Raw genomic sequence first — 24,593 nt, 5'->3', positions numbered from 1 at the left:
AATGGCAACGCAGGGTACTTGTTATGTGCCATGTCTCCAGCAGCACAGCAACTCTCCTTTGTAAGAGCCTATGATACAAGACGACCAGCCTTTCTCAGAACAGCTTGGATAGTAATGCAGTAATGCTCTATTTAAAAAGAAAAACAAAAATCTCTTTAGCGCTCTTTAGATATTTCTTCAGTCGCACTCATGTAATAACATCTATTCCAATAAAAGAAAATCACTCTTCAGAGAGAACAACATGAAGCCCTGCAAACAATATTATGAACGCTGCATACGCCCTCTGAAGTGGCAATGTTGTCTGAAATACATCAGAAGAGTCCTAGTGATACAAAATCCACGCTCTGTATTTTTTTACCTCTCGCAGTAATAAACACCAATATTGCAAGGCGTGCTTACCTTTTGGTTGGTGTAGGTGCTCCAGAGGACATGTGGGTCACCATGGTGTCATTCATGTTAGTCAGAGGCCGAGGAGGACTGAAATAGAAATATTTATTCCAGTTAGTGATTTAAAAAAACAAAAAGGAAACAAAACCAACCCCAGGGAAAAGGACATCACTGTGCTCAGTCACAACATCAGGTCAAAGAGCAGCACCAGAAATTTTTTTGCACAGATACTTGAAGAGCTTCATCTACTCTTGTCTAATTACTTTTCACAATTCATGTGTTACACTAAATTGAAGGTAAAAATAACATTTGTGATCACATAACTGACCTCTGGCATTGTCTAGTAGTTCAAGCAAATGTAGGAACCAGTCTAATTAGGGCAATTATTTGAAATGTTTAAAGAAATTAAGCAAAGATTTATTATAACAAGCATTTATACAACAACCACATACTCCATCTGTTTGGGTTTTAGTTTAGTAAGTTAAAGTTAGCTGGGAAAACCAAATTGATATAGCCCTGTGTTCCTTACTGCCCTATAAAATACAACTATGGACTGATGCTCCATTATTTGCATTTTTAAACCCTGAAAGTTTCCCAGTGCCTCCCTGCCGTGGCCACCCAGGCTTTGGTGCTCGTGGCTGTGCAAGGAGTGGGAGGACACGAGGGGCGGACACGGGACGTCCCCAGACAGCTCTGCCGGAGAATTCAAGCCCCTGGGAGAGAAGAACTACAGCAGCTGCTATCACAGAATCAATATTTGCCTGCGTTTACCCTCCAGTGATATCCAAATACATCCATCATCCTTTAAAACGAGACTTGCAGAGATGTGCAGGGCTGCCTGTGCACAGATAAAAGCTCCATTTGCACATCAGACAGCGCAGGACTCGTGCGGCTCATAGCGGAGGGCAGCGCCACGCTCCCCTGCACGCTTCCTTGGAACACGGAATAAAACCTTCACAGGTTTGTATTTGCCGTCATCTCAGCATTCTCTTTCAGTAAGATTTACCGCAGGTAATACCGAAATTAATTCCTGCAAACTTCAGTTTTCCCCGGTACAACGGAGCAGGAGGTGTTTGACCCCACGGCGTTCGCAGCTTTGCCCTTCCCTGACGTTCCCCTGCCCTCGCCCTGCTCCTCTGGCCCGTGTGCCACCACTGGGCATCGCCTTACAACTCTTCACCTTGTTTCAGCCAACAATTTCCAGAGCCCAGTAATCCAGAGAATCAAACAACCATTAAAAAAAAAAATCACCTGGATGTCAAACATATCAAATCACAAAAAAAATCTATTCCCTGTACATCTTACCGCATTCCTCCTCCACGAAGGATGCGAGTGCAAAAGCACTTCAGTTCTCAGTCCTCGCTCAGGACGGATTTGCCCAGAAATAATTATGCTGCATGTTTTAATGTTAATGTTGCTCTAAATATAACATTATACCAAAAATGATTTGGTCATAAGATATTTACTGAATGTGCTCCTTTGGAAAAGGAACTTCTTACTGGACAAAAAAGCAGAAATAGGATTATGATGCGCTGGGAAGCCGACAGACGTGCCACAGCACGGTGCGTCTGGAAGCCATTAATTTTGCTGGTGAACACACAAATACAGCCCGTGGTAAGGAGCAGTTAATTAACAGCCCTTTCCCTCTGCCCCTTTATCTCCCTACTTACTTCTTCTTGACCGAAGGCGAGGAATGCTCTGTCCACATCTACACCGCAAAACTCTCCTTTGTCCCTAAAGATTCACTTACCAGCTTTGCATTCTCCTGCCACCCCGTAAAATTATACATGCAGCTGTGAGAGAAACAGCTACAAAAAGCTGCTTTTGCAACCAAAACTGTATTTTTCAGCCACAAACCCTTGTCTCGCAGTTTCTGTGTGCATTAGCTGGGTTTTCTCCTTTGCGAGGGACAAACGGTTTCCTTAAGCTGTGCTCTCAGACACAACAAACACCACCCCAGTATTCCTAATCATTTTAGGGTAAAGTGAATTTAATCGCACGCTCTTGTGTTTCCGTGGAGGGGATAAAGCTGCTCGCAGAGGCGATTCCTTTTAAGCAACAAACTGTACGCGAGGGCACGTTTTCCATCACCCCACAGAAGCTCACCTATGTGGGTCTACGATTCTGAGGGAAGGGTAATTCTTTATTTTATTGCAATATTGCCTTTATACGACTCTTCTAGTAAGAAAGTGGATGTAAGTCACCATTTGCAGCCTGGTTTTAGTGTCGTTATGAGACATTTCCACAAGTTCATTCCAGTTCTGTAAATACCAGTGTCCTCGGTTTTCCAGCTAAATCCTTGCTAACAGTGATGAAGGCAAAGAAAAAAATTAAATACAAACATCTGGGTAAAAGATTTCTAATAGCACAATTCCATCTTCTTTATTATGTACAATAAAGCCTTTCCCAGTCCAGAGAATTTCCTGAGGCCATTTATACATTTTCAGGTAATATCTTTTCAAAAAACTGTAACTCTGTCAAGATGGCAACGGTGACAGAAAAATCGTTCTGTTTGTGAAAGCAGGAGGATGCGGTAACCACGTACACAATACCCCTGGAGTAATAAAGTTGCTTTTCTGAGCCTGGGACTTCCAGGGCAGGTCAGCCTTATTTTACCAAAACTTCTAGTTTAAAAGGAGATTCCCCTTCTGAGATGCTCATGATAGCTGGCATCTGCTACAGCCTATCAACACAACAGAAAGAAAAGACAAATATTTTTGAATCAGCTACTGAGGAGATTTTTCTGCCTCAATAATCTCACCAGAAAACGTAACTATCCAGACACCTGAGACAGGAGAAATCCCCAAACCATCGCTGGCAGAGAAACTCAGAATATGCACTCAGCAATAACTCCTCTCCCACCCACAGTGTAGCTGAGATTAAAACAACTACGGGATTTCGACTATGTCAAGAACAGCTTACAACTTACAACTTCTTTTCAAAACCTCTTGTATTTTGTTAGGTTAAATTTTTCAGGTTTAGCTTATCTGGCATTTAAGGTGTTTTCAATCAGGCTAGCGTGCTCTTGGGAAGAAAAGCACCTAAAAGTAAGTGGTGAAATAAGAGAAATCTTTCAGATACCTGGGAGCTGGGACACACGTGGCAGCCGTAGCTGAGAAATCAAACTATTTAAATTCTCTTTTTTCACGATGCTTACAAAAAGTGACATTAGCCAAGCAGCTGGGAGGTCAGAGATCAGCCTATGCCAGAGAGCATAAATCAAGACATCGGCAATCCTTATTCCCACTCCCACGTGAGGTCCAAGGTGTATATTCCATAAACTTCTAGTGGCTTGAAGAACACGACAGCGTCCTTTGCAAAACTAAACCACTCATTTTACTTAGTACATTGCTGGTGAGCACTGAAGTAGGTGCTAACGCGTTCAGTCATGACCACCCCTCTCTATCTAACGACCTAGAAATAATTGAGGAAGTAACAGCATTGTAGGCTCAAGGCCAGGGCAAGGACTCGTCCTGACAATTGTTCTGGGGAGAAGCACCTAACGATGGGGGTGCTCCTCTGGCTGGGGATACGCAGAAGACAACTCAGAGCTTTGGGTACTTCTGTTATCGCGGTCTCCCTGGGTTTAATTTATTCAGATCCTCATCAGGTACCGAAGCGTCGTGTTGCAGTGGCAGATGTTATCGTCCGAACACAAAATAAATAGTAGAGAATTGTGGGGGTCATGAGAGTCCTCTGCATTCAGCACAAATTTGGGAAGGAAGGAACACAGACTTGATAGAACAACGCAGCTATGCCACCACTTAGGAGTCATTTTAAACAATTTACTCACCCATGTGGCTTTTTTTTTTACATAAATGTCATAAAGTTAATTCTGAAGCTAAAATACCTTAAACAGTCTTTATAGAAGGCGTCATGAGTTTGAGCTTTCCAGCCCTAGCACTTGCTTATCTTCCTTTATTTTTTCAAAACATATTTATGTATGACTATTACCTGTGTCTCTTCTGTCACGACCAACTCCTTCTCTAAGTGTCCACTTCCAGCTACCACTGGAAACAAGACATTGGACTAAGCAGCTTTTTAGTCTAACCCAGGATGGATTAAATTCTGTTCTTAGAATTCCCCATCATCTTCCTAAACATGTCAACAAGCTTTTATGGGTAATTGCCATAATTCTAATAAAATCAACAAAGATCTTGACTTTTCTCTATTGCTAGTATTTACTCTTTACTGTCTCCTACCTGTAGTGAAACCTGTGAGATTCAGATGTAACTCACATCTATTCTCAGTAGTCCTGTCTAACTATGAGAGTAATCTTGTCTAAAAATAAGAAATAAGAAATAGTCACTGCTGGTTTGTGTCAACAGTTTTCCTAAGTAGGAAAATCAATCATTACGCCTTCTGAAGAAAAGCACAATTAAGCCTAGGTCTAATTACTTGCTTGTCTTCTTTCAGACTTGGTTGACAAAGGTCCAGAACAAAACCAGGACAATTCTGAGACCTCAGAAGTGTAAAACCTCAATAAATAAAATCATTAACTAAATCTTGAGACTTTCTGCTGTGCTGGACAATCACCCTGTAAAGGGACCTTTGCAAAAAAGCAACAGTAAACAAATTTTACCAAACTGCCTTCCCCTCTAAACTGTTCTCCTATCCAAGACTGCTGACGTGCAGCAAAGCAACATTATTTATTGGCTTCCATCAGGGTACCGAGACTCAGAAAATGCAAAGCTCAGGAAAAGCAATCTATACTTGAGGGTTAAGGGCTGTCACAGCAGCCAATTAAGAAAAAACAAAAGAAAAAAAAAAAAAAAAAAAAAAAAGAATGCTCTGTCAGTCAGATCTGGGATCGATGAGTCTGAAGTCGAAGGCTGACAACAGAAATTCCAAAAGCTGAAAAATTTCACTGGCCATCAGGAAAGGCAGTCAAGGAGGATCTGAAGGGTCCTGAGCCAGGTGAGGACTTCAAGGAGAAGTGAAAAGTGTTTCATGCCAAAAGTGTAACCCAGAACATTTCCTACCTTTATTCAATGCTCTCTGTGTGAGAACCAGTGTGTATATCACAGATAACAGAAAAAAGACAGTATTTTTCAGGTGCACTGATTAGCACTGTAATAGCTGTCAGTATCTGTTTAATGATCATACAATAATGCCTGGAATTAAGCTATTTTTTAATTAGGGATGAAATTAATGGGGATAATTGCTTGATATCCATCAGTCTTTTTTATTATTTTTTCTACAACTGTAGCTATTGTATTTACATAGCTACAAACTGAGCAGCTATATATTAGCTAACATTAAGACTGTGCTTTGCCTTATAACCTGAGAATTTCTAAACTAGTAAGATTTTAGAACAGATATTATTAGTCTTTTTGACACTGCTTAGGAACCCCACTGACAGTCCAGGCTGTGTTTCTTTGTGCAAAGAGAATTACAAAGAATTACAGCTAAGACTGGACCAACACATGAAGGTAGCCACAAACCAAGGATATATTATATATATTAGATATATGAAACTGAAAAATCATACTGACATCGCATCGCACTACACTGCAGAGTGGTTGACCACAGTCTCTGATTATTATTATTATTGGTATTACTACTATTACTATGATTATTATTATTTTACAGGCATGCTGATGGAATTTTAAGGAGAGATTTAAAGGAAAACAGAGAGTTTTGTAGGTAAAGGTTAACACAAAGCATTTCTAGGTGCCCAGCAGGCTGGCATCACAGGCAGCAGACACTGCAGCAAGACCTTGACATCATACGAGAGATTTGCCTGAAGTTAAACAGAGGGATTGTAACAAAAGAATGGCACCCAAATCCATGGGGAACCCTAGTTCAGTTTGTTCACTGGAAAACCCCACCATAAACAATAGATAGTGGCTGATGAAACATAGTTGCATAAAACTGTCAAAATAAAACCACCCCAGCTGGCACGATAGTCCCTTCACTCTTCTCACATAAGGTGTCAACTGGAAAAAGCAGTGAGGTGAGATTGATCCTTTCTCTGGGAACTTTATTTAATTTCTCGTATAGCAGTTCAGGAAGTACAAGTCATTAAAAGTCATTAGAACTGTTTGTTCCCAACAACACACACACTATTAACACTTTTTTGCTTAGCACTTCCCTCCAGGTGAGAAAGACATCGATTAGGAATCTGATTTAACGTAATTCTTGCTTTCTCCTGTGTAGCATTTTCATTAACAGCTGTCTGGAAGTTTGGTGGGAGACTCCCATGAACCACCATGTAAACACAAATCTCTTTCTATTATAACGTACCAGGAAGGAGTCAAAGCAACAGAGGCTTGACCTGTTTTTCTCACATCGTATTCCTGGAAGGACTATCATCATTGTATCAGCACTAGCGTGGCCAGCAGGGACAGGGAAGGGATCTGACCCCTGGGCTCGGCACTGGGGAGGCCGCCCCTCGATTCCTGGGTTCAGTTTTGGGCCCCTCACTCCAAAAAGGCCCTTGAATGACTCGAGCGTGTCCAGAGAAGGGCAACGGAGCTGGTGCAGGGTCTGGAGCACAGGTCTGATGGGGAGCGGCTGAGGGAACTGGGGGGGTTTAGTCTGGAGAAGAGGAGGCTGAGGGGAGACCTCATGGCCCTCTCCAACTCCCTGAAAGGAGGGTGCAGAGAGGGGGGATGAGTCTCTTGAGCCAAGGAACCAGCGCCAGGACAAGAGGGAATGGCCTCAAGCTGCGCCAGGGCAGGGTCAGACTGGCTCTTAGGAAGGATTTCTTTGCAGAAGGGGTTGTTGGGCGTTGGAATGGGCTGCCCAGGGCAGGGGGGGAGTCCCCATCCCTGGAGGGGTTGAAGAGTCGGGTTGACCCAGCGCTGAGGGATCTGGTGGAGTTGGGAACGGTCAGGGTGAGGTTCATGGTTGGACTGGAGGAGCTTCAAGGGCTTTTCCAACCGAGATGATTCTGGGATTCTGTGAACTATGTCAATACATTTTGATAACAGCACACTAACGTTACCTGCTCTTAGCTCTGGGTCTCAGGAGAGACCAAGAAGGTTCCTCCAAAGAACAGTCACGACTGAAGTTACCTACAGTAAGTGCCTGTCAGCAGTGCCACCCAGTTCTCCCAGAAAGACAAATGCTGGGATGGCTTGAAGTGGCAGAAGCAAGGTTGTGCCCCCCAAACATATTCTTTCTTTCCTGTTACGACAGCTGATTTAATAAAAGATACTTCCTCTCCCTTGCCGCTATTCGGGAAGCAAGGCTACCTGTTACCTAACCACAGGTAGGTAACTCCATACACAAGGTTTTGATTAAACTTAAGGTTGCAACCCTGCATTTTGCTCAATACGTACACGTGCAAATACACGACACCTCTCACAGAAACCTTGACTCAAACCGTGATGCTTTCCCTTCCTCCGCCGACTCACCCACTCCAGCATCTGTCCGTCGCCTGAACTGGCATCTGCTTGAGGAGGGCCGTTGGGTTTTGGGTAGAAGCACATACCAGCTCCCAAACCCTCATGAGCCAACGACTGCGCCCACATCCGGGAGCATGACGCTGAGGACGCTACGCCAGGTCATCACACCAACAAGAGCTTAGGCCAGACCCCAATAACCCTGGACTATCTCCTGCTACCATCACAACCTCCCTCTCCCACAGCAGCCTAAACACTGTGGGTACGAGCATGCTGTGGGACGCTACCTCCAGGATGCTGTGTACGTGAAATTATTATTTTTCCCAAGAATATCACCTGAATGCTCAGCCCGCAGACACAGACATGGATCATTCTCCTGCCCCTGTCTCACTCGTTTTGCAAGCTTAGCGCTAACACTGATGGGAACAGATGTCCCTGTTGTCACAGTGTCACCAGCTGAAGCCACGCTAGGGCCTGTGCCGGGGCAAAACCCGCTTCTTTCTCCCGGGGTGCCCTCCAGCTCCACGCTTGCCAGCGCACTTGGCTGAGGAACTTCAGGGCCAGCGCTCCTTGCTTGTACCTGCCTGACACAACGCCAGCCCGCGGATGATCCAGCACTGCTGAGTCTGACTTAACGATGTTCCTGCTCTTGCAGAGGGGCTGAGAAAAGACTCAGCGATGTGACGAAGAGCATTTCAGCAGCAATTTCAGGTCACTGGCAGGCAGGGGTGGCTCCTGCAGGGGAGGGCACAGGGTGGAGACATGTATTACAGCTCCAGTTGCTTTGGGGTTGTGCATGAGGACCAGCAGTTCTAGACCAGGCCAATGAGAAAGGACAGTCTAATGTGGAAGAACCCCACTGGGACACCAACCTGGAAGAGGCAACAGTGATTCTGGTACCTTCACAAGAAGATTGTTTTACAGAGCTGTACAGATTATCTTGCCCCTTCGTTATCTGGATGCAAATAAGGACGATCCCACAGTGCTGAGGGATCTGGTGGAGTTGAGAACGGTCAGTGTGAGGTTAATGGTTGGACTGGAGGAGCTTCAAGGGCTTTTCCAACCTCGATGATTCTGTGAGTAGTTATCAACCCTAAAGCAGGTTGATATGAGCACCAGGACCTGGCTATCGTATTGCTGCTACCTTGTGGCACGTCAGTGTGGTGACTTCATCTCAGCTGATGCCGGCATAACACTGATTTAGGAGAAACTATAACCTTTTAACAGATGATAACTAGCATGTTTAACCAAACAGATAATGTGTTTCTGATACTCAGAAACTTGCTGGTTTGTTTGCCAGAAGGCACATGTGCACACTTCATTCATTCAGGCTGTTGTTCTGCAGAGACCGGTAGGTTCACCAACACCAGTAAGGGCATTATTACGCTCGATGCTGGGATGATACGTCATTTATTTTACTGGGACAACATGGACATTATTCACACCAAAGATGATTAGTGGGTTGCCTGAGCTTCCTGTTATTCTAGAAGGTCTTGTTTATCTTTAAGATGACGAGGTACAGGATCTATTGCTACTGTTCTGTTTTTAAGCTTCCTTCCCAGCCAATTTTACTCCAGCAGCCAAAGGAGGACATATTCTTCCAGGGTAGTGTATAGAGGAGATGATTGATTCTTTGTTTTGCTGGTTGACTGAAGACCCTACCAAGCAGTGGCAAAGGAAGAGAGATGTAGAGACAAACACTTGCACTTTGTCTGAGAATCTCACTTCTCCTGTTCAGAATCTCCCCATCTGTCACAAATAAGACAAGACTTGGTATATGTTCAGTGCAGTACAAGGACGCTGGGTTGCTCCAAGAACAGTCTCTCCCCTGCCTGGCAGGACGCCTGACACTGCGATAGGACAAAAAGGCACAAGACAACCACCACAAGAAAGCGTATCCCAGCCATCGAGGTCTAGTGCGAGCAACGATATGAGTCTACTCACCCTGGCAAAGTGATCATTGGATCTAACTGACCAAAAGGAAGGGTGGAGTGGGGGGAAAAGGTTCAGGGGAGCAAGGAAATGGTTCGTGTCCTCCCTCAGTGAAAGAGGATAATGCCATTTTACTATCTGCAAAGTGCTCTGTATTGATAACACAATTGAAATCTTCCCCCCTTGCATTGCAAGTTCTCAAAAAATAATAATAAAAATAGGAGATACCGGTTACCGAGTTAAAGGTTTAGATCCCACTCCAGCATGTCTCATTTTTGAACGGTTCCTACAGTTCGCGTCCCACAGATCTTCAAGAACGTAGCTTGATGGACTGATCCAGGGCCAGTTTGGCCCCACTTGCATTAGTAAATGAAACAGTGCCAGGGAGTCTTCCAATGTCCTGGAACGGGATCATCCGCACGTTTAAATTGTTAGCAGACTCTACTGCAGTTTGGGCCTGAGTCAAATAACCCTCATGCAAACAATTCCTGGGAGTAGTCTGGGAGTTAGCTGGAGCCAGGAACGACTCCCAGAAAGCAGTTCAGATGTGGCCAGACTTTTGGAAGGTAAGAAAGATTAATAGCATGGATGTGACGGTTCAGAGCCAGCTGGCTTCACTGGCAGAGAATGGTCCCAGGCACATTCCAATTAACAGGATACGCAGCGTTATGACTCGATCGAGGGCTTATTCCTTTGACTTTGCATCTTCGGCTTTCCCTCAGATATCAAAGCCACAGAGCATTTAATCAGAAATCTGCCAGAGGATGGTGTTTGATCAGCGGCAATGATCCAGGCAAACCCCTCGCATCAGTGGTAGCAGACAGGGAACTGCCAATCGCAAGTTAACCGACTGTCAGTTATCCTCAGGACAGGCTGAGAGAGTTGGGGGGGTTCAGCTGGAGAAGAGAAGGCTCCGGGGAGACCTTAGAGCGGCCTCCCAGGACTGAAAGGGGCTACAGGAAAGGGGGGAGGGACTCTTGATGGGGGGGGGGATAGGACGAGGGGGAACGGTTTTAAACTGAAAGAGGGGAGATCTAGGTTAGATCTAAGAAATTCTTCCCTGTGAGGGTGGTGAGGCCCTGGCACAGGTTGCCCAGAGAAGCTGTGGCTGCCCCCTCCCTGGCAGGGTTCAAGGCCAGGCTGGACGGGGCTTTGGGCAACCTGGGCTAGTGGAAGGTGGCCCTGCCCAGGGCAGGGGGTGGGACTGGATGGGCTGTAAGGTCCCTTCCCACCCAAACCACTCCATGACTCTGATTCCCTGAACCAACGGTTTCTGGCACTGCTCTGTCACCCTGCCTCCAGCATTGGGAACCTGGTTCCCACAGTTGGGTGTTTCAGCTGGCAGAATCGCTGGGGTTGGAAGGGACCTCTTGAGATTGCCCAGTCCAATCTCCCTGCCCAAGCTGCATCAGCCAGAGCAGGTTGCCCAGTCAGGTTCCTAATAGCTCCAAGGATGGAGACTCCACCACCCCTCTGAGCACCCTGTGCCAGTGTTCTGTACTTCATCCCAAATCAGGCAGCCTTTCCTTTTTACACCAGAGCTTTGGGTCAGTCTGGTCTGGGATGATCTGCAGACACACAGCAGTCTGCACCGAGGGACTCACGGACATCAGAGGAGTTGGGCTCGATGATCCTTATGGGTCCCTCTAACTTTACGTATTCTATAGGATCACAAACCCCACATGCTCAGGAGGCAAGTGGTGAGCCAGCAGCTGGGAAGACCAGAATGTTTAAGGTTCATGCACTTCATCATGGCCTTTCAGGCCTGACTTTGCACAACCACTGGCTATTACCTATCCAAAATATAGGTATAGGTTAAAGAATGTCTAGAGGTGAAAGCTTTAACGCATGCCAGGCAAGAGAATATAGTTTCAATGAACACATTGATAGGTAATTCAGAGCTTTGTGTGCAAACGGCAAGGACGCTGGGCGGGACAACGTACGTAACGTGGGCAATGTAGTCATTCATTAAATTAAAAGAGGAGGGCCGGCATGAGCAGACAGGGATATCGTGGAGTGCTGCGGGATACTGAAGCTTCAGCAGTAGTCCACAGAGCTACTTTTAAATCAGATTGGGCGAAAATGGTTTCAGACCTCTTACTTAAACATTGTCCTTGCTATTGCACTCTATGTGCGTGAGGAGTTCAACGATTACTTGAAACAATTCTGGAAGTTAATTGGGTCGGACATCTACTTGCCTTGAAATTCATCAGCTCCCACGTGAGGAGGTCACACCGCCGCTTGATAACAGTCAGATTGGTGAATTCACTGCCCAGTGCTCTGTCTACTGAACAAATTTAAGAGGGTAATTCTTTTACTGTAATTAGCTGTATGAACCCTTATCCTCTCTCTAATTACTCAAAAACTATCATTAAGCAGGTGGAAATGAAAGAGTGATTTCTTTTGTACAGTGTATTATATATAACCAGAAGCATAAATAAGGGCCATTATTTATTATTCAAATCTAAATAATGATCTCCTGCTGCCTTCTCCCCCCCACTACATGCCTGAGTAAGTGGAATATAAGATCAATACATCTGCTCAATAGAGGCACTGAAGGCAGATCAACGAAGGAAGGGAAAACCTATTTAAAAATGCAACGGCTGATAACGAAAAATAAAAGTTCACAACAGAAAGCAAAGCAGGGGGTGCTAAAATTACCCTTTTTCACAGAAATAACAGACTGGGGACACAAATAGACTTCATCTTGTTCAAATGACTGTGGAGGGCACGAGGGTTGGTGGCAGTCAGCTGAAGGAGCGTCCTGGGTGTGACGCCGGAGCCAAACAGCCTCTTAGGTATTGGAAGCGTGAGGAAGGCAAAACAGCAAAACAGTGAGAAATCTGCAAAGCACACATTTTCCTCGACAGAGGGTGCCCAGAATAAACACAGGATGGGACGAAGGTCCAGTGATTTGTGTTCCATGTGGCGCCAAGGAGGAACGCGAAGCGGGGTGCAGGCCGCGCCGTCCCATTCTTTCACTTCAAGGACAGATTTATCTCCTGTTCTACTCCTTTCCCTCAAAATATGATTTTTTGTAGCAACCATGCAACTCTGTGCCTCATTCTCCCTTCCTTCCCACACAACCCAGCTGCACCCATTGTACCAAGTCGACCTTGCTTCCTGTCCTCCCTCTTTTTCCCACAAAACCCAACTGTATCCCTTGGCACCGTGAAATTAATGACGCCATTACGGGCAGAATGATGTGACTACAGTCCCACCCACTCACCCATACCTACTAAGATACAGAGTACCCCAAGTTTGTACCTAACTCGGAGGGACGATAATCTGACCCCAAATCGGAGGGACAGATGGACGGGTTTGTGCTCTCGCCCCCCCCCAGAAGGGACGCCTTTTGGTAAGATCCCCTCGGCTACGGCGAGTGTATCCCTGGGAACTGTGTGTGTGATTGCAGTCGTTTTTCTTTTGTGTAGTGCTCTAGAGCCAACCTGCAGTCTGTGCATTTATCGTAGGCAATCTTAAAGAACCTGTAGATGTTGCATGAAAATAAGCAGTACTATTCATGCATCTGACTGCTGCTCTTGAATGCAACCAGACTTACAGTGTATGGGCTCTTTGGGCTGGGTCAGACCTCTAGTCCAGCCGCCCCTAGCCCCTCTCACCTCTGAGGACTGGCTAGAATGCAAGGGGATTTATCTTTTACCAAATTTATTCTCACCCTAAACGCAACACAGCCAAACGCAACAACCAGGAGCAAAAGTAGGAGAGCAGTTTGTGGGAAGCGAGGGCTCTCTTTTGTATTTGGCTCTGTAAGAATACTAATGGAATTACATTCAATTTTAGGAACTACATTTCAAGAAAAGCTGGGATGGTTCAGTGAAGAAACACAGGAACAACTAAAAGCTGGAAACATTCTTCTCACAGAGAGAATCATAATTCCAAACCTCCTATTTAGCAGACAATTATGTGGTGATTTGATGGCAACCTACATATTAATTTGATTTATTTCTAATAAAACCAAACCGCAGTTCACAAGCAAAGATATAACAAACCCCAAAGAGCAGGAACTGCAATGAACAAAGCACATGAACTACTCCCAGGGCTGCGGCAAGCTCTTCACGTTGGAAACTTTCATGCTTTTTTTAAAATACCTGAGTTTTTCTTGGTATTTTCTACTTTGCACAGGAAGTAATTCAAAGAAATCTTCTGATCTCTGTTGCATTTGTGGTTGAGGTTAAACGTCTGTGATGATTCACTTGGACTCCATGAACTCTGAATCAGGAAATAATTGTAGCAATGTCTGTGTATATGTTTTAAGGTCAAAACATGAGGGGAAAAAATTCACAGCAGGAAAAATTTTGGAAACTTTTGTTTGTCATACATATATGTGATTTCTTACAATGACTGAAGACAATTCTATGACGGAAGAAAACCCACCAGACACCAATGTAAGAATTACCAGCCAACTTCAAGAGGCGCAATATGCAAATTCAAACTCACACTTTGGCCCCTGTTCTCAAACAGCCAACGACCAGCCACGAGATGCTGCGAGGCAGCGGGTCCCTTCCAAATAACCTACCAATGCAAGACACTGCTGGCGGTTCTTCTACTACATTGTCCTTTCTCTTCAAGCAATATACCGTATGATAAAATCTCAGAAAGACTGAATTTGCATAGTCACAAAATAAGGTTTGGACGATGCAGAGGAAGATGCTGCCCAGCGTGCAAAACAGCCCTCAGAAATAAAATCACTGTATTTTAAGAAAGGTTTCTTCTGTTTCTTTCAGGCTTTTCTTTCCTTTTCACCAACCATCTACTCATCAAAAACCCACGGCCAGGTCTGCAGCCACGCTTGCAGCGGCCTTTGTCACCCCACAAAACTCCCGTAGAGCAACGTCAAGCAGCCAGATTCTCCCCCTTGGGCAGGCGCCTTTGAATCCTGCACCACGCACGGTGCGACTGGGCTCGAGGATCAAGCCCAGGGTTTCTGATTTCTCTTGGCAGGAGGACACAGGAGGCAATATTTCAAAATGCTGACTGCGCTCTGGCTGTGGGCTGAAAACTGAGCTGGAACACTACTTACACCTGGAAAACAGAGGAGGGTTTCTGGCTACTTTTGCAGGAGAATACTTGATAATATTAGCTATTTTTCTTTCAGAGGTACTATGCACATACCAAAAATATATTAAATCTTTCCTTAGTGGGTTTTGTGGGTTTTTTAATCTTGGGTAGGAGTTTGAATTAAGAAACAAGAAACTACCTCCTCCCTCTTATAAAGGAGGGAAGGAGGTGAAGGATGGAAAGTAGCAAGTGAGAGGACAAGAGGAAACAGCCTCAAGTTGCACCAGGGGAGGTTTAGATTGGATATTAAGAACAATTTCCTCACCGAAAGGGTTGTTGGGCGTTGGAACAGGCTGCCCAGGGAGGTGGTGTAGTCACCATCCCTGGAGGGGTTTAAAAGACCTGTAGATATGGCGCTCAGGGACAGGGTTTAGTGGTGGGCTGGGCAATGCCAGGTTAATGGTTGGACTTGATGATTTTTAAGGGTCTTTTCCAACCTAAATGATTCTGTGATTCTATAAATAGTTTAAAAGTCTTGCTCTGCTTCATATCAGGAAACACTGATAATTAAAATATGTTGCCACAATGCAAAAATTTTAAAGAGAGTTGAACTGTTGGAGTTCTGCTTCTATTCTGAAACTATTTCAGATGAGATTTATTCAATTTCAAATAAAAAGGGCACAGGCAGGTAGGGCTTGGGACCAAAGCATCTGGCTTTTGTCCCACTTGTGCCCTTGCACAGAGACCGATTGTACTTTTAGTGCCACAACTGTTTCCTCCAGTGAGCAACTGCTGCGCTGTCGGTGTTGCAGGAGCCACAACAGAACATGACTCACTCTTCTGTAAAAGCAACGGCTGCATCGAACTAACGGGAGTAAAGGGCTATAAACACTTATTTTTGTTGAAGTGAACAGCTGGACCGGTGCTGGAAGCTGTGAATGGAGCAACAAAGCTGAAGGCACAGGCTTGGAGTTCCCAACGCTGTGTTATCCTCACGGAACCGAGCAGGTCATGGGTGGGAAACATCAGAAACAACCGAAAACGGACATTTAAAAGTGCAACAAATTTAGCTGCAATTCACCCAAAGGAAAATTGCTGCTGTTGGAACAGAGCAAAATTGCACTTGGGGATTACACGATGCAGCTTTTCAAGAAATCAGTTGGCTTGACTTCGCCACAGGTGAGGTGGCTGATGCCACGTCCTCAGGGGCAGCCCCAGGGCAGGCACCGGGACGGTCCAGAGCTGCATTCCCGGCAAAACTGCCCCGTGCCCAGCGCCCCGGCAAGCGCTGACGTGGCCACAGGGCAACGAAAAATTCATGTCACTTCTTACCTCATCTCTGCTCTACTCAAGGGCTTATTTTATCTCATTGGGGAGCCAGGGAGAGCAGCTAGACAGGTTCAGCCTTGAGCTTTGATGTTACCTTTGAGATCCCCCAATAAAATAGCAAAAAACTCCAGCAGAAAGTGGGAAATAGTTCCCCGTTATTTCTACTGTTAAATAGGAAAGAAAGTCTGTTTAAAGTCAAAGTGCACTTTCAGTAGAGAAATCTAAGTTTCTGGTACTTACTCAGTTTCTTTTCTGAGCAGGGAACAAAAAACCCCAAAGAGCAGTACCTTGAATTTACAGGACACACAAACCAATTAATTGTGCAGATGAAACAAACTTGAGAACGGAAACGCGTTTGCGGCTGCCCCTGAATGGCAGAGAACCAGATGTAAAATTCCCTGTAGCCCTTTACCTGTTCCTTAAGCTATGCAGATTACAGTACTGTTTAAATATTTCTAAAGAATTATTGCAGTGTAATTAAAATAACATATATGACTGCAGTTTCAGGAAGGCACTGAACACTTACTCTGCACAAACTTTTGTAAAATTCCCAGTACAAGATGACGGTCAGCAGTTCCTCATTGTAATGTACCACTTTCTGACAGTGTATATATAAGAAAAAATTAGGAATTGTTTAAAAATAGCTGCTAACACTTCTGCAATGAGAGCACCAAGGGCAAACACATCCATGGGTATGCTGAGCCAACATTTTCCTATAAAAAGGGAACATAACAACTGTAGTATTAAATTGGATCTCACCACCCCATTCCGGTGCAAATCATGTGAGCGACTTTGGAGAAAATTTGCATGTATATATTACAGATTAATTACTCCTTTGTTCTCTTTGTCATTTTAAACAATAGAAAATAGCCAGCTCCTTTTCTTATACTATTCAAGAGTTGTTTTTTATTTGTGGACTAGGAATGAGAAATGTGGCTTCTGCTTCCCTTTAAAATTTTGAGCTAAGTTTTCTACATGTCTTTATGGAGCTTTTACATCTGTTTAACTGTGACTAATTTTCCTAATGCCACCTAGTAGCAAACCAGCCACCAGCTATCTTGGTGCAAGGGAAGGCAGAAAAAAATAATTAACAACATATAATCCAACAACAATTTAGGTTAAAAATGTATAATCCAAAAATAGCAGCCTAAATATTTGCCAAAGGGAGACATTTTAAACATGTTTGGATCTGATAAGGTTTCACCACCTGACTCATTCCTACAGCCGGGGTAACGACCTCCTGTCGTGCAGCCCGGCTTTGCATTGCCACGCGCCGGGGTGAGAGGACTCAAAGGTTTCATCTTTTTGCTCTTCCTCTGGAAAACTGCAAATTTAGGTTGTTTGAGCAGCAGGAATGATGAACAGAGTATTTTAATTTTACAGAGTTTGCAGTAATTTAAAAAATAGTTTAAGGTGTTTGCTTCTGTTAAGATCATCCGAAACAAATGAAACGTGCCAAGAAGTTAAAAAACAATCACAAACCTGAAAATATATACAGATATTTGAGATTTTTACACAAAGATGAGTACTGAGGAAAATAAACCCCTGAGCACTATAATAACACCTAGTGAAAATATATGCAGTGTATTGCTTCTGAGCAATTTTTAAATGAAGTCCTCACTGTTTTTTTCTATAATAGCCGATTTATTTGTATGCAGCATCTCTAACAAAATCCTTAAAGAGCATTCTTCAGCTGGCTGCTCTCTCTGGCTTGTAAACGGAGGAGCAGTAACTGCTCACAGACTCTGACACCAATATGAGTTTGTTGTTATGCCTATTTATTTCCACTAATTTGCAATATGCATATTATGATGACCAAATGTCACGGTCAATTCTGCTGTTTTCCACTAAAACGTCACACGGGTATGAATGATCTATTAAGAATAATTCTTACTGTAAAGAAGGCATTGAGTGAGCTATCACTTCATAATGACTTTGTTCTTGCCCTGTTCAGAAGCGACTAAGAGGAAGGATGAAAGGAAGCGTTCGGCGCGTTACCCGTTCCAGGCTGCTCAGTGACATCCCGTGCCGCGTCCCTCTCCGAGCTGCTCCTACGATCTGTTTACAACAGCCAGAAACAAATAAAACCTGACAGCACGGTCACGCCGCCGCTCCTCAGGGGCATCCCCCTCCTAGTCCCTAACAGCTTCCCACAGACCACCACAAAAAACCCCAAACAGGGTTTTAAATAGCATTCAGGGAAGTTAACTCTGCCTTACTGCGCTCCGGCATCCCGACGGCATGCAAAGACCTGGCTAATATTTTCATGCTAAAGGAAGAGAACGGCGAGGAACACAAATCCAGCAAACCTTTGTGGCCGTGGCGAACGCCTCCCCGGTCCTCCGGCGAGCTGGCATCCCAACGCGGCATCCCGATGCGCGGCACGGCGCCGTCTCTAAGGAAACGCAGCCGCCACGTGACCCAGCATCTCCTGGGCACAAGGGATGGCAGCCGACTCAATGTTTTTAGGTTGGCTAAGGCAGTCAAGGATGAATTATCCAGCCACAAAAGGACCGAGGATGTTTGTGGGGTTTTTTATTTATTTTTTTTTTAAATCTAACCCATTTTGATCTGTTTGGAGGTGAGGGGTCAGCCAGAAGCAGCACACCGACGCAGATGCAAAGTTTTTTAGCAAACAAACAACACTTTATATCTCACTGCATTCTTCCCCTTGAATTAATTAACATAAAAGTGCAAAACTTAGTCTTCAAAATGCAATATTCATCATGAGAAACATAAACATAACAAAGGAAATGCCTGGCTGAGATTAAAATGCTGGCTTTTAGAGGGAGAATATTGCTGTGGCTCTCTAACGAGGCTGCTCGCAGCCAGCCACGGCACATCCCACGTGGATTAAAGAGAGTACACAATAGTTTCTCTCCTTTGTAAAATTCTGGGTCCCTAATTATTTGCCATAAAGACATTTGTGATTTTTAAAGTCTTCAGCGGATCAGACTTCTTCCTATTTCAACAGGATCAGCAACATCAGTAAATCCAAGACTTTAATACCTGCAGCATTAGGAACTGATCTCCTACTGCCCGTAGATAAAGGGGAGCAGAAGAGCTGCTGACACCGTGTTCTCTGAAACGCCGAGGAGCCACGGGAATTTAAAAGGAAGCAAGGAAGGAAGAAAGGAAAGAGCAGCAGAGAGGAAGGAACAGAAATAAAGACCAACTAGAATATAAGCACAGCTCTAACCAACATACACACACTGAAAGGCAAACTCCTGTACGGTTTGAACTAAAAGAAAAATTAATATGTAATTGATAAATTGTAAGTATAACGGAGATTATTCCACCATGTAATCTGACCTCCTGCACATATACAAACAAACAAACAAATTAAATTTCACCCACTCACTCCAGCGTTGAGACAAGCTATTTAGGTTAGTCTGAAGCCTAATTTCAACAAGTTCAGAGCTAAGACATCAAAGAGAAAAAGTCACAACAACTTCCCTGGGTTGTTTATTCCAATACTATCTTGGTCATAAAAAGTAGATTCTTAACTGAAATTTGTCTGGCTTCAGCATCAATAGCTTAAGCATTAAAAAAAGTCTCATCTCCTTTTTCAAGTATAAAAGGAACTATAACTAATGCTCCATATTCTATCCCAGAATAATAGCATTATTTCCAGAACCATAACTGTGAGTACAAGGATTGTGAGATGTTAAATTATTATTAAATAAATATTGACAATATCCCATAACTTGATGACATAACATAGTACCTTGATAATGTCACATTGTCAAGGAACAGGTGAGAGCTGCTTACTAATACTCTGAAAAGATCAGGATGTATCATATGAATAAAAAAGCACTCAAAATAAAAAAAAGCAGAATTATAATCCCACCACGTGATAGTTCCTATTCATTTTGCTGGATAATATCATAATAACCTCCTACCAGAAGAGATTTCTCTCAGCCAGAAAAAAAAAAAAAAAAGTATGTACTCGCAGCCTATCATGGAAACAAACAAAAAGAATTCAAAATAAAGAAAAAATTTGTTCTGTCATGGAGAATAAGGACAGCTGCAGTCAAAACAAGCACATCATCCAAGCCTTTCTACTCTGAACTCTGCAATTATAACACTGGCCAAAACACTTCAGGGGGAAAAAAAAAAGCCCCCAGTGAGTACCAAAGCCCTTTCCAGGGCCAGGAGGCTGCGAGGGATCCTGGTCCCAGGACCAGAGGCTGGTGCAAACCGCGGCGGAGAGCTGCTACGTGTTGATGTGGATGAACACGTCGCCCGTGCAGAGCGGCAAGACCATCTGTGAACCGAACGTTGGGAAATCGCCCTGCCCTCCAACAACAGCTCGCTCGCCAGAAAAGCACCGAAACCCAGGCAGAATCCTGCTGCCGGCGTGAGATACCGACCCCGGCACACGAGGCAGCTCTGCCGCGGTCTGGAGTCCGACCTGCTACACGTGCCGGGAACGAGCTTCCATCTAAGACTATTAAAAAATGGGCATGGGGTATCAGTCAAATCAAACCACCAGCGTGCAGATATCTAAAACCATTTTCATTCTGAAGCAGCAATGATCAAAACGATGACAGAAAATACAGAAACGTGCCTCCTTCACTGGGAAACGAGGGAAAATTCAATGTGGCAGGTGGCGTATTCAAATGCAAAACCTAACAGAATACCAAAATCAAGGAAAATATGCATTTCAAACATGTTTAACTTTATAACCCTTTTTAAAAAAAAAGATGTCATCTGTCTTCTGTTAAACATATTTACATTTTTTAAATGTGTATTTATGTAATTTTGGTTAAAAATGCCTATAACGTGACAGAAGCAGACACCATTCCTCAGCAGTGACAGAATGAGCATGAAAGTTAAAAATAAGCCATCGTATTCCAGCGAAATAAATTCACACCAAATGCTCATGCAAGATCTTAGGAAAACAGCGATTTTCGAAAAATGTGAAAAGATCAAAACAACAGGACGCCGAGACCTCACAACCGCGTGCAAGCATCTAATGAGCGGCGCTAACGAGGAGACGCTTCTCAGTGTCTTGCATCGCTGCCTTCGACCTTCTCCCGCTCCCGGGAGCGCGAGCGGCGGCCGGGAAGGGCAGGGACTGGAATCGCCTCCGGTACAAAAATTCAGAGGAAAAACCAGAAAGTGGGCAACATGTCCTTGTGAATTTGTACAGACACCCCACATAGACTCAGCTACGTGTGTGTGTGCGCACAGACACATGGGTGTAACGAGAAACCCTCCGAGCTCCCCGTGCAGAAAGAAACTTTCTCTTGAAAGTAAAAGTTTCTCTTGGCTGTGCCTGGTTACGACCGGTGCCGCCGCGGAAGGAAGGCCCTCGCGCACCCCGAGGTCTCAGTGCTCTCCGTCCTTCACGCCACTCCCACTTCAGATGGGAGAGAATTCTCCCAATTACCCAGTTTATCTTTTTTCTCACCCATTAAGCACAGAAAAGGCAACAGGCTGTTCCCTCTCCCGTTCCTGGTCATCAAAGGGAATTGTCTGTCAATAATTTACAGGCTGCGGGTTCAGGACACCGAACCCTGATCAAGAGACACCTCCTCGCCCTCCCCACCCCAGCCGAGGAGGAACTTGTGTCCGTCCTTTCCTGCTGCCACCCAGAGCAGTGCCGAGGGACGTGGGGTGTGACCGCATCCCCAAAGATGCCGCCGCCCCCCGCGTGATGGGATGAGGGATGTGGGGCCTGCACAGCCAGCCCTCGCCCTCCCCCTCGCTCCCCGGCCCCCGTGATACGGGAAGCGGGTAGGACACACCGTTGGTAACACGGGGATGTTTGAGTTGTTGCTAAGTAGCGCTTGCCCTAAATCAAGGATTTCCCAGTTGCCCGTGCTCTGCCAGCGAGGAGGTGCAGAAGAAGCTGGGAGGGGGCATGGCCAGGCCAGCTGACCCCAACTAGCCAAAGGGCTACTCCATACCATAGGGTGTCATGCCCAGTATATGGACTGGGGGGGGTTGGCTGGGGGGGCTGATCGCTGCTCGGTCATCGGTCAGCGGGTGTGGGCAATCACATCGTCCATCTCTTGTCTTTTCTCAGATTTTATTTCACTCTTATACTCCTTTTCATTACTATTATTGTATTTATTATTGTTATTATTACATTTTATTTCAGTTATTAAACCATTCTTATCTCAACCCACAGGTTTTACTTTTCCCCCGATTCTCCCCCTATCCCGCGGGGAGGGGAGAGGAGCGGGCGAGCGGCTGCGCGGTGCTTAGCGGCCAGCTGGGGTTAAACCCCTCCAGCTCCAGCCTTGGGGAGCTGCAACAACGGCTTCAACCCTTGCGCTGCCCCCCCGAGCCTCCCGCAGGAGGAACCACCTTCCACCCGTGCACTGGTACCGGCCAAAGCGCTGCCCGCTGCTGCTGCCCTACCCCCTGGCCACTGGAATTTGCCGTAAAGTTTGTGGCTTATTGCTACAGAACTGAAAATATGAACTGCAATAATATTAACAAAGTGTTTTTAAATGGATTAAGGACTGTTAGATCTCCAAAACATCTGTCGGTTTGTAATCTTTGAATGATCTGAGTGGGTTTTTACAGCTGCTGCGAAAGATCTGAGGCTGTTAATTATGGGTTCAAAGTATGCAGAAAATAAGCCTTAATAAACTGTATTTTAATACTTTGTTTTAATATTATACTGTATTTAAATAAGGCCAAATGTAAAATTATACATCTAGGACATAAAAAATGCAGAGTAGGTTCAGAGAATAGCGCTCCATTTCTAAAAGCAGCGACCACAGACAAGGATTTACAGAGCACAGTGGACAGTGAAGGCAACGTGTCAGGAGCAGAGCTGAGCTGATCCTTGAACTGTATATATGGAAGTGTGTTAATGTTTAGGTAGAGAAATAAAAACAAAACAAAGGCTGGAAATAGAACATAGCCTAAGAGAAAAAAAATGGAAATAAACCACAAATATTAAACAGGAAGGAAGATTATCCATTCAAACAAACTCCTATTCCAGAAACGGGGCATTTATAACCTCTGGAAATGAAGAGTGAGTGCCTCCATGGAGGGTGACCTTTCCCAGATACAAATTACCGGGCTCAGTAGAGAAGAAAGTTGGTGGCATTTAATGATCAATGAGATACAGGAGGTCAGACCGGCTGATTTAATGTTTTCTGACCTTAACTTCTATAAAAAGTCATCTTTGATGTATGTTTGCAATAAATACTGGCAACCTAAGCTTATTTCTCCTTTATTTAATACATTTAAGAAGCCGATTTGGATCAGCAACCCTTGATTCTAAGAGAAAGGATCTATATTTTCTTGGAGGTTTTGGAGGCCACAAAGCTTTTCATAGAATCACAGAATCCTTCAGGTTGGAAAAGACCCTTGGGATCATCGAGTCCAACCCTCAGCCCGACTCTACACAGTTAATACTGTACTGTGTACAACAGGCAGGGTCTGTGCCTTGCGTCTCTGGGATGCAGGGCTGGAGGAATCACAGAATCATTCAGGTTGGAAAAGACCCTTGGGATCATCGAGTCCAACTCTACAAAGTTCTCCCCTACACCACATCCCCCAACAGCTCATCCAAACGACCCTTAAACACACCCAGGGATGGGGACTCCACCCCCTCCCTGGGAACGTTTTTTACAGGGAGGTTTTCCAGAAAAATTCCCTAACTGGAAGAAAACCTGCGATTTGTTTGCAGTTTTCACCAACGTTCAACAGTCGGACAGACAAGCCTCGTATCAAAGATGAAGGAGTATAAAAATATTTGTGAATCAGCTCGGTCTCTGCTCCACTCCAGAGCGAGGTGCTTTCAGCAGCAAGGTGGTCTCTAACATTCCACAAAAGCTGTTCTCCAGAAAACACCAGCCTGCTGCACCAGCAAGGACACCCCTGCCTTGGATCGGCTGACGGACCCCAGTACTGAGCCTCCCCACCCTGAAAACTGACCACCAACCTCTAGCTGTGGCTCCCCTACCCTTTAACACTTTCCAGGACATCAGAAGACCTTTTTTCCAATCCCCTGGTACATGTTTCTTTAATAGCCTTTGACAAATTATCCTTCCAAAGGCTTTTTGAAAGTCCAAGGATATGAAATCCACTGAGTTCCCTTGATCCGTGGTCCTCCACTGAGGACTGTCACTCTTGCAGAAGTCCAGTCACTGAGCGAGGCCCGACTGCTTTCTCTGAAAGGGGCTGGAAACCCTAAGTAACAACAACCATCACATATCAAATTTATTATGGAATAGGGGAGGGTTGGGCTCCCAAGGGTTTCCATGCAGGAAGCAACAGCGAAGTGTTTTGTTTTGCTCTGTAATTTATCGCAATGGGCTCGTCTGGCAGTTACGTACAGTTAATCAAAGCTCAACACAACATTAATTCCTTACTAGGAGTATTGTTTTTTGAGATGTTTCAGTGTGGGTTAACAGGATGAACAGACGTAGAGTGATGCGCAAGTTAAGACATTAATGTGATAGCCAAAGGTCACGCAGTAGCTGCGGCTGAATGATGCGCAGGGGACCACGATATTCACGATCCAGTGGCCAGCATCACCCAAGCATGTCCCTCTCCTTTTTCTCTCCTGGGGAAAGAGCACCAGGGCAGCTCAGGGAGCATCTC

General features: G+C 44.8%; 1 protein-coding gene across 14 annotated transcripts in view; it reads right to left on the bottom strand.

The window, feature by feature from the left end:
* The window catches only part of DTNB (dystrobrevin beta), a 218,174-nt gene that overhangs the window by 112,017 nt on the left and 81,564 nt on the right, over positions 1 to 24,593 (bottom strand). For all 14 annotated transcript variants that reach the window (XR_012622718.1, XR_012622719.1, XM_074820417.1 and 11 more), the window contains one exon: positions 400 to 477. Coding sequence is in view for 12 of the 14 variants with exons in the window: in XM_074820417.1 (XP_074676518.1) it covers positions 400 to 477 (78 nt within the window). In the remaining 2 variants the exon portion in view is untranslated. The remainder of the gene's footprint in view (positions 1 to 399; positions 478 to 24,593) is intronic.

The sequence above is a fragment of the Strix aluco genome, chromosome 3, assembly GCF_031877795.1.
Source record: "Strix aluco isolate bStrAlu1 chromosome 3, bStrAlu1.hap1, whole genome shotgun sequence".
NCBI classification, from domain to species: Eukaryota; Metazoa; Chordata; class Aves; order Strigiformes; family Strigidae; genus Strix; species Strix aluco.
This window is presented reverse-complemented; position numbering and strand designations above follow the sequence as displayed.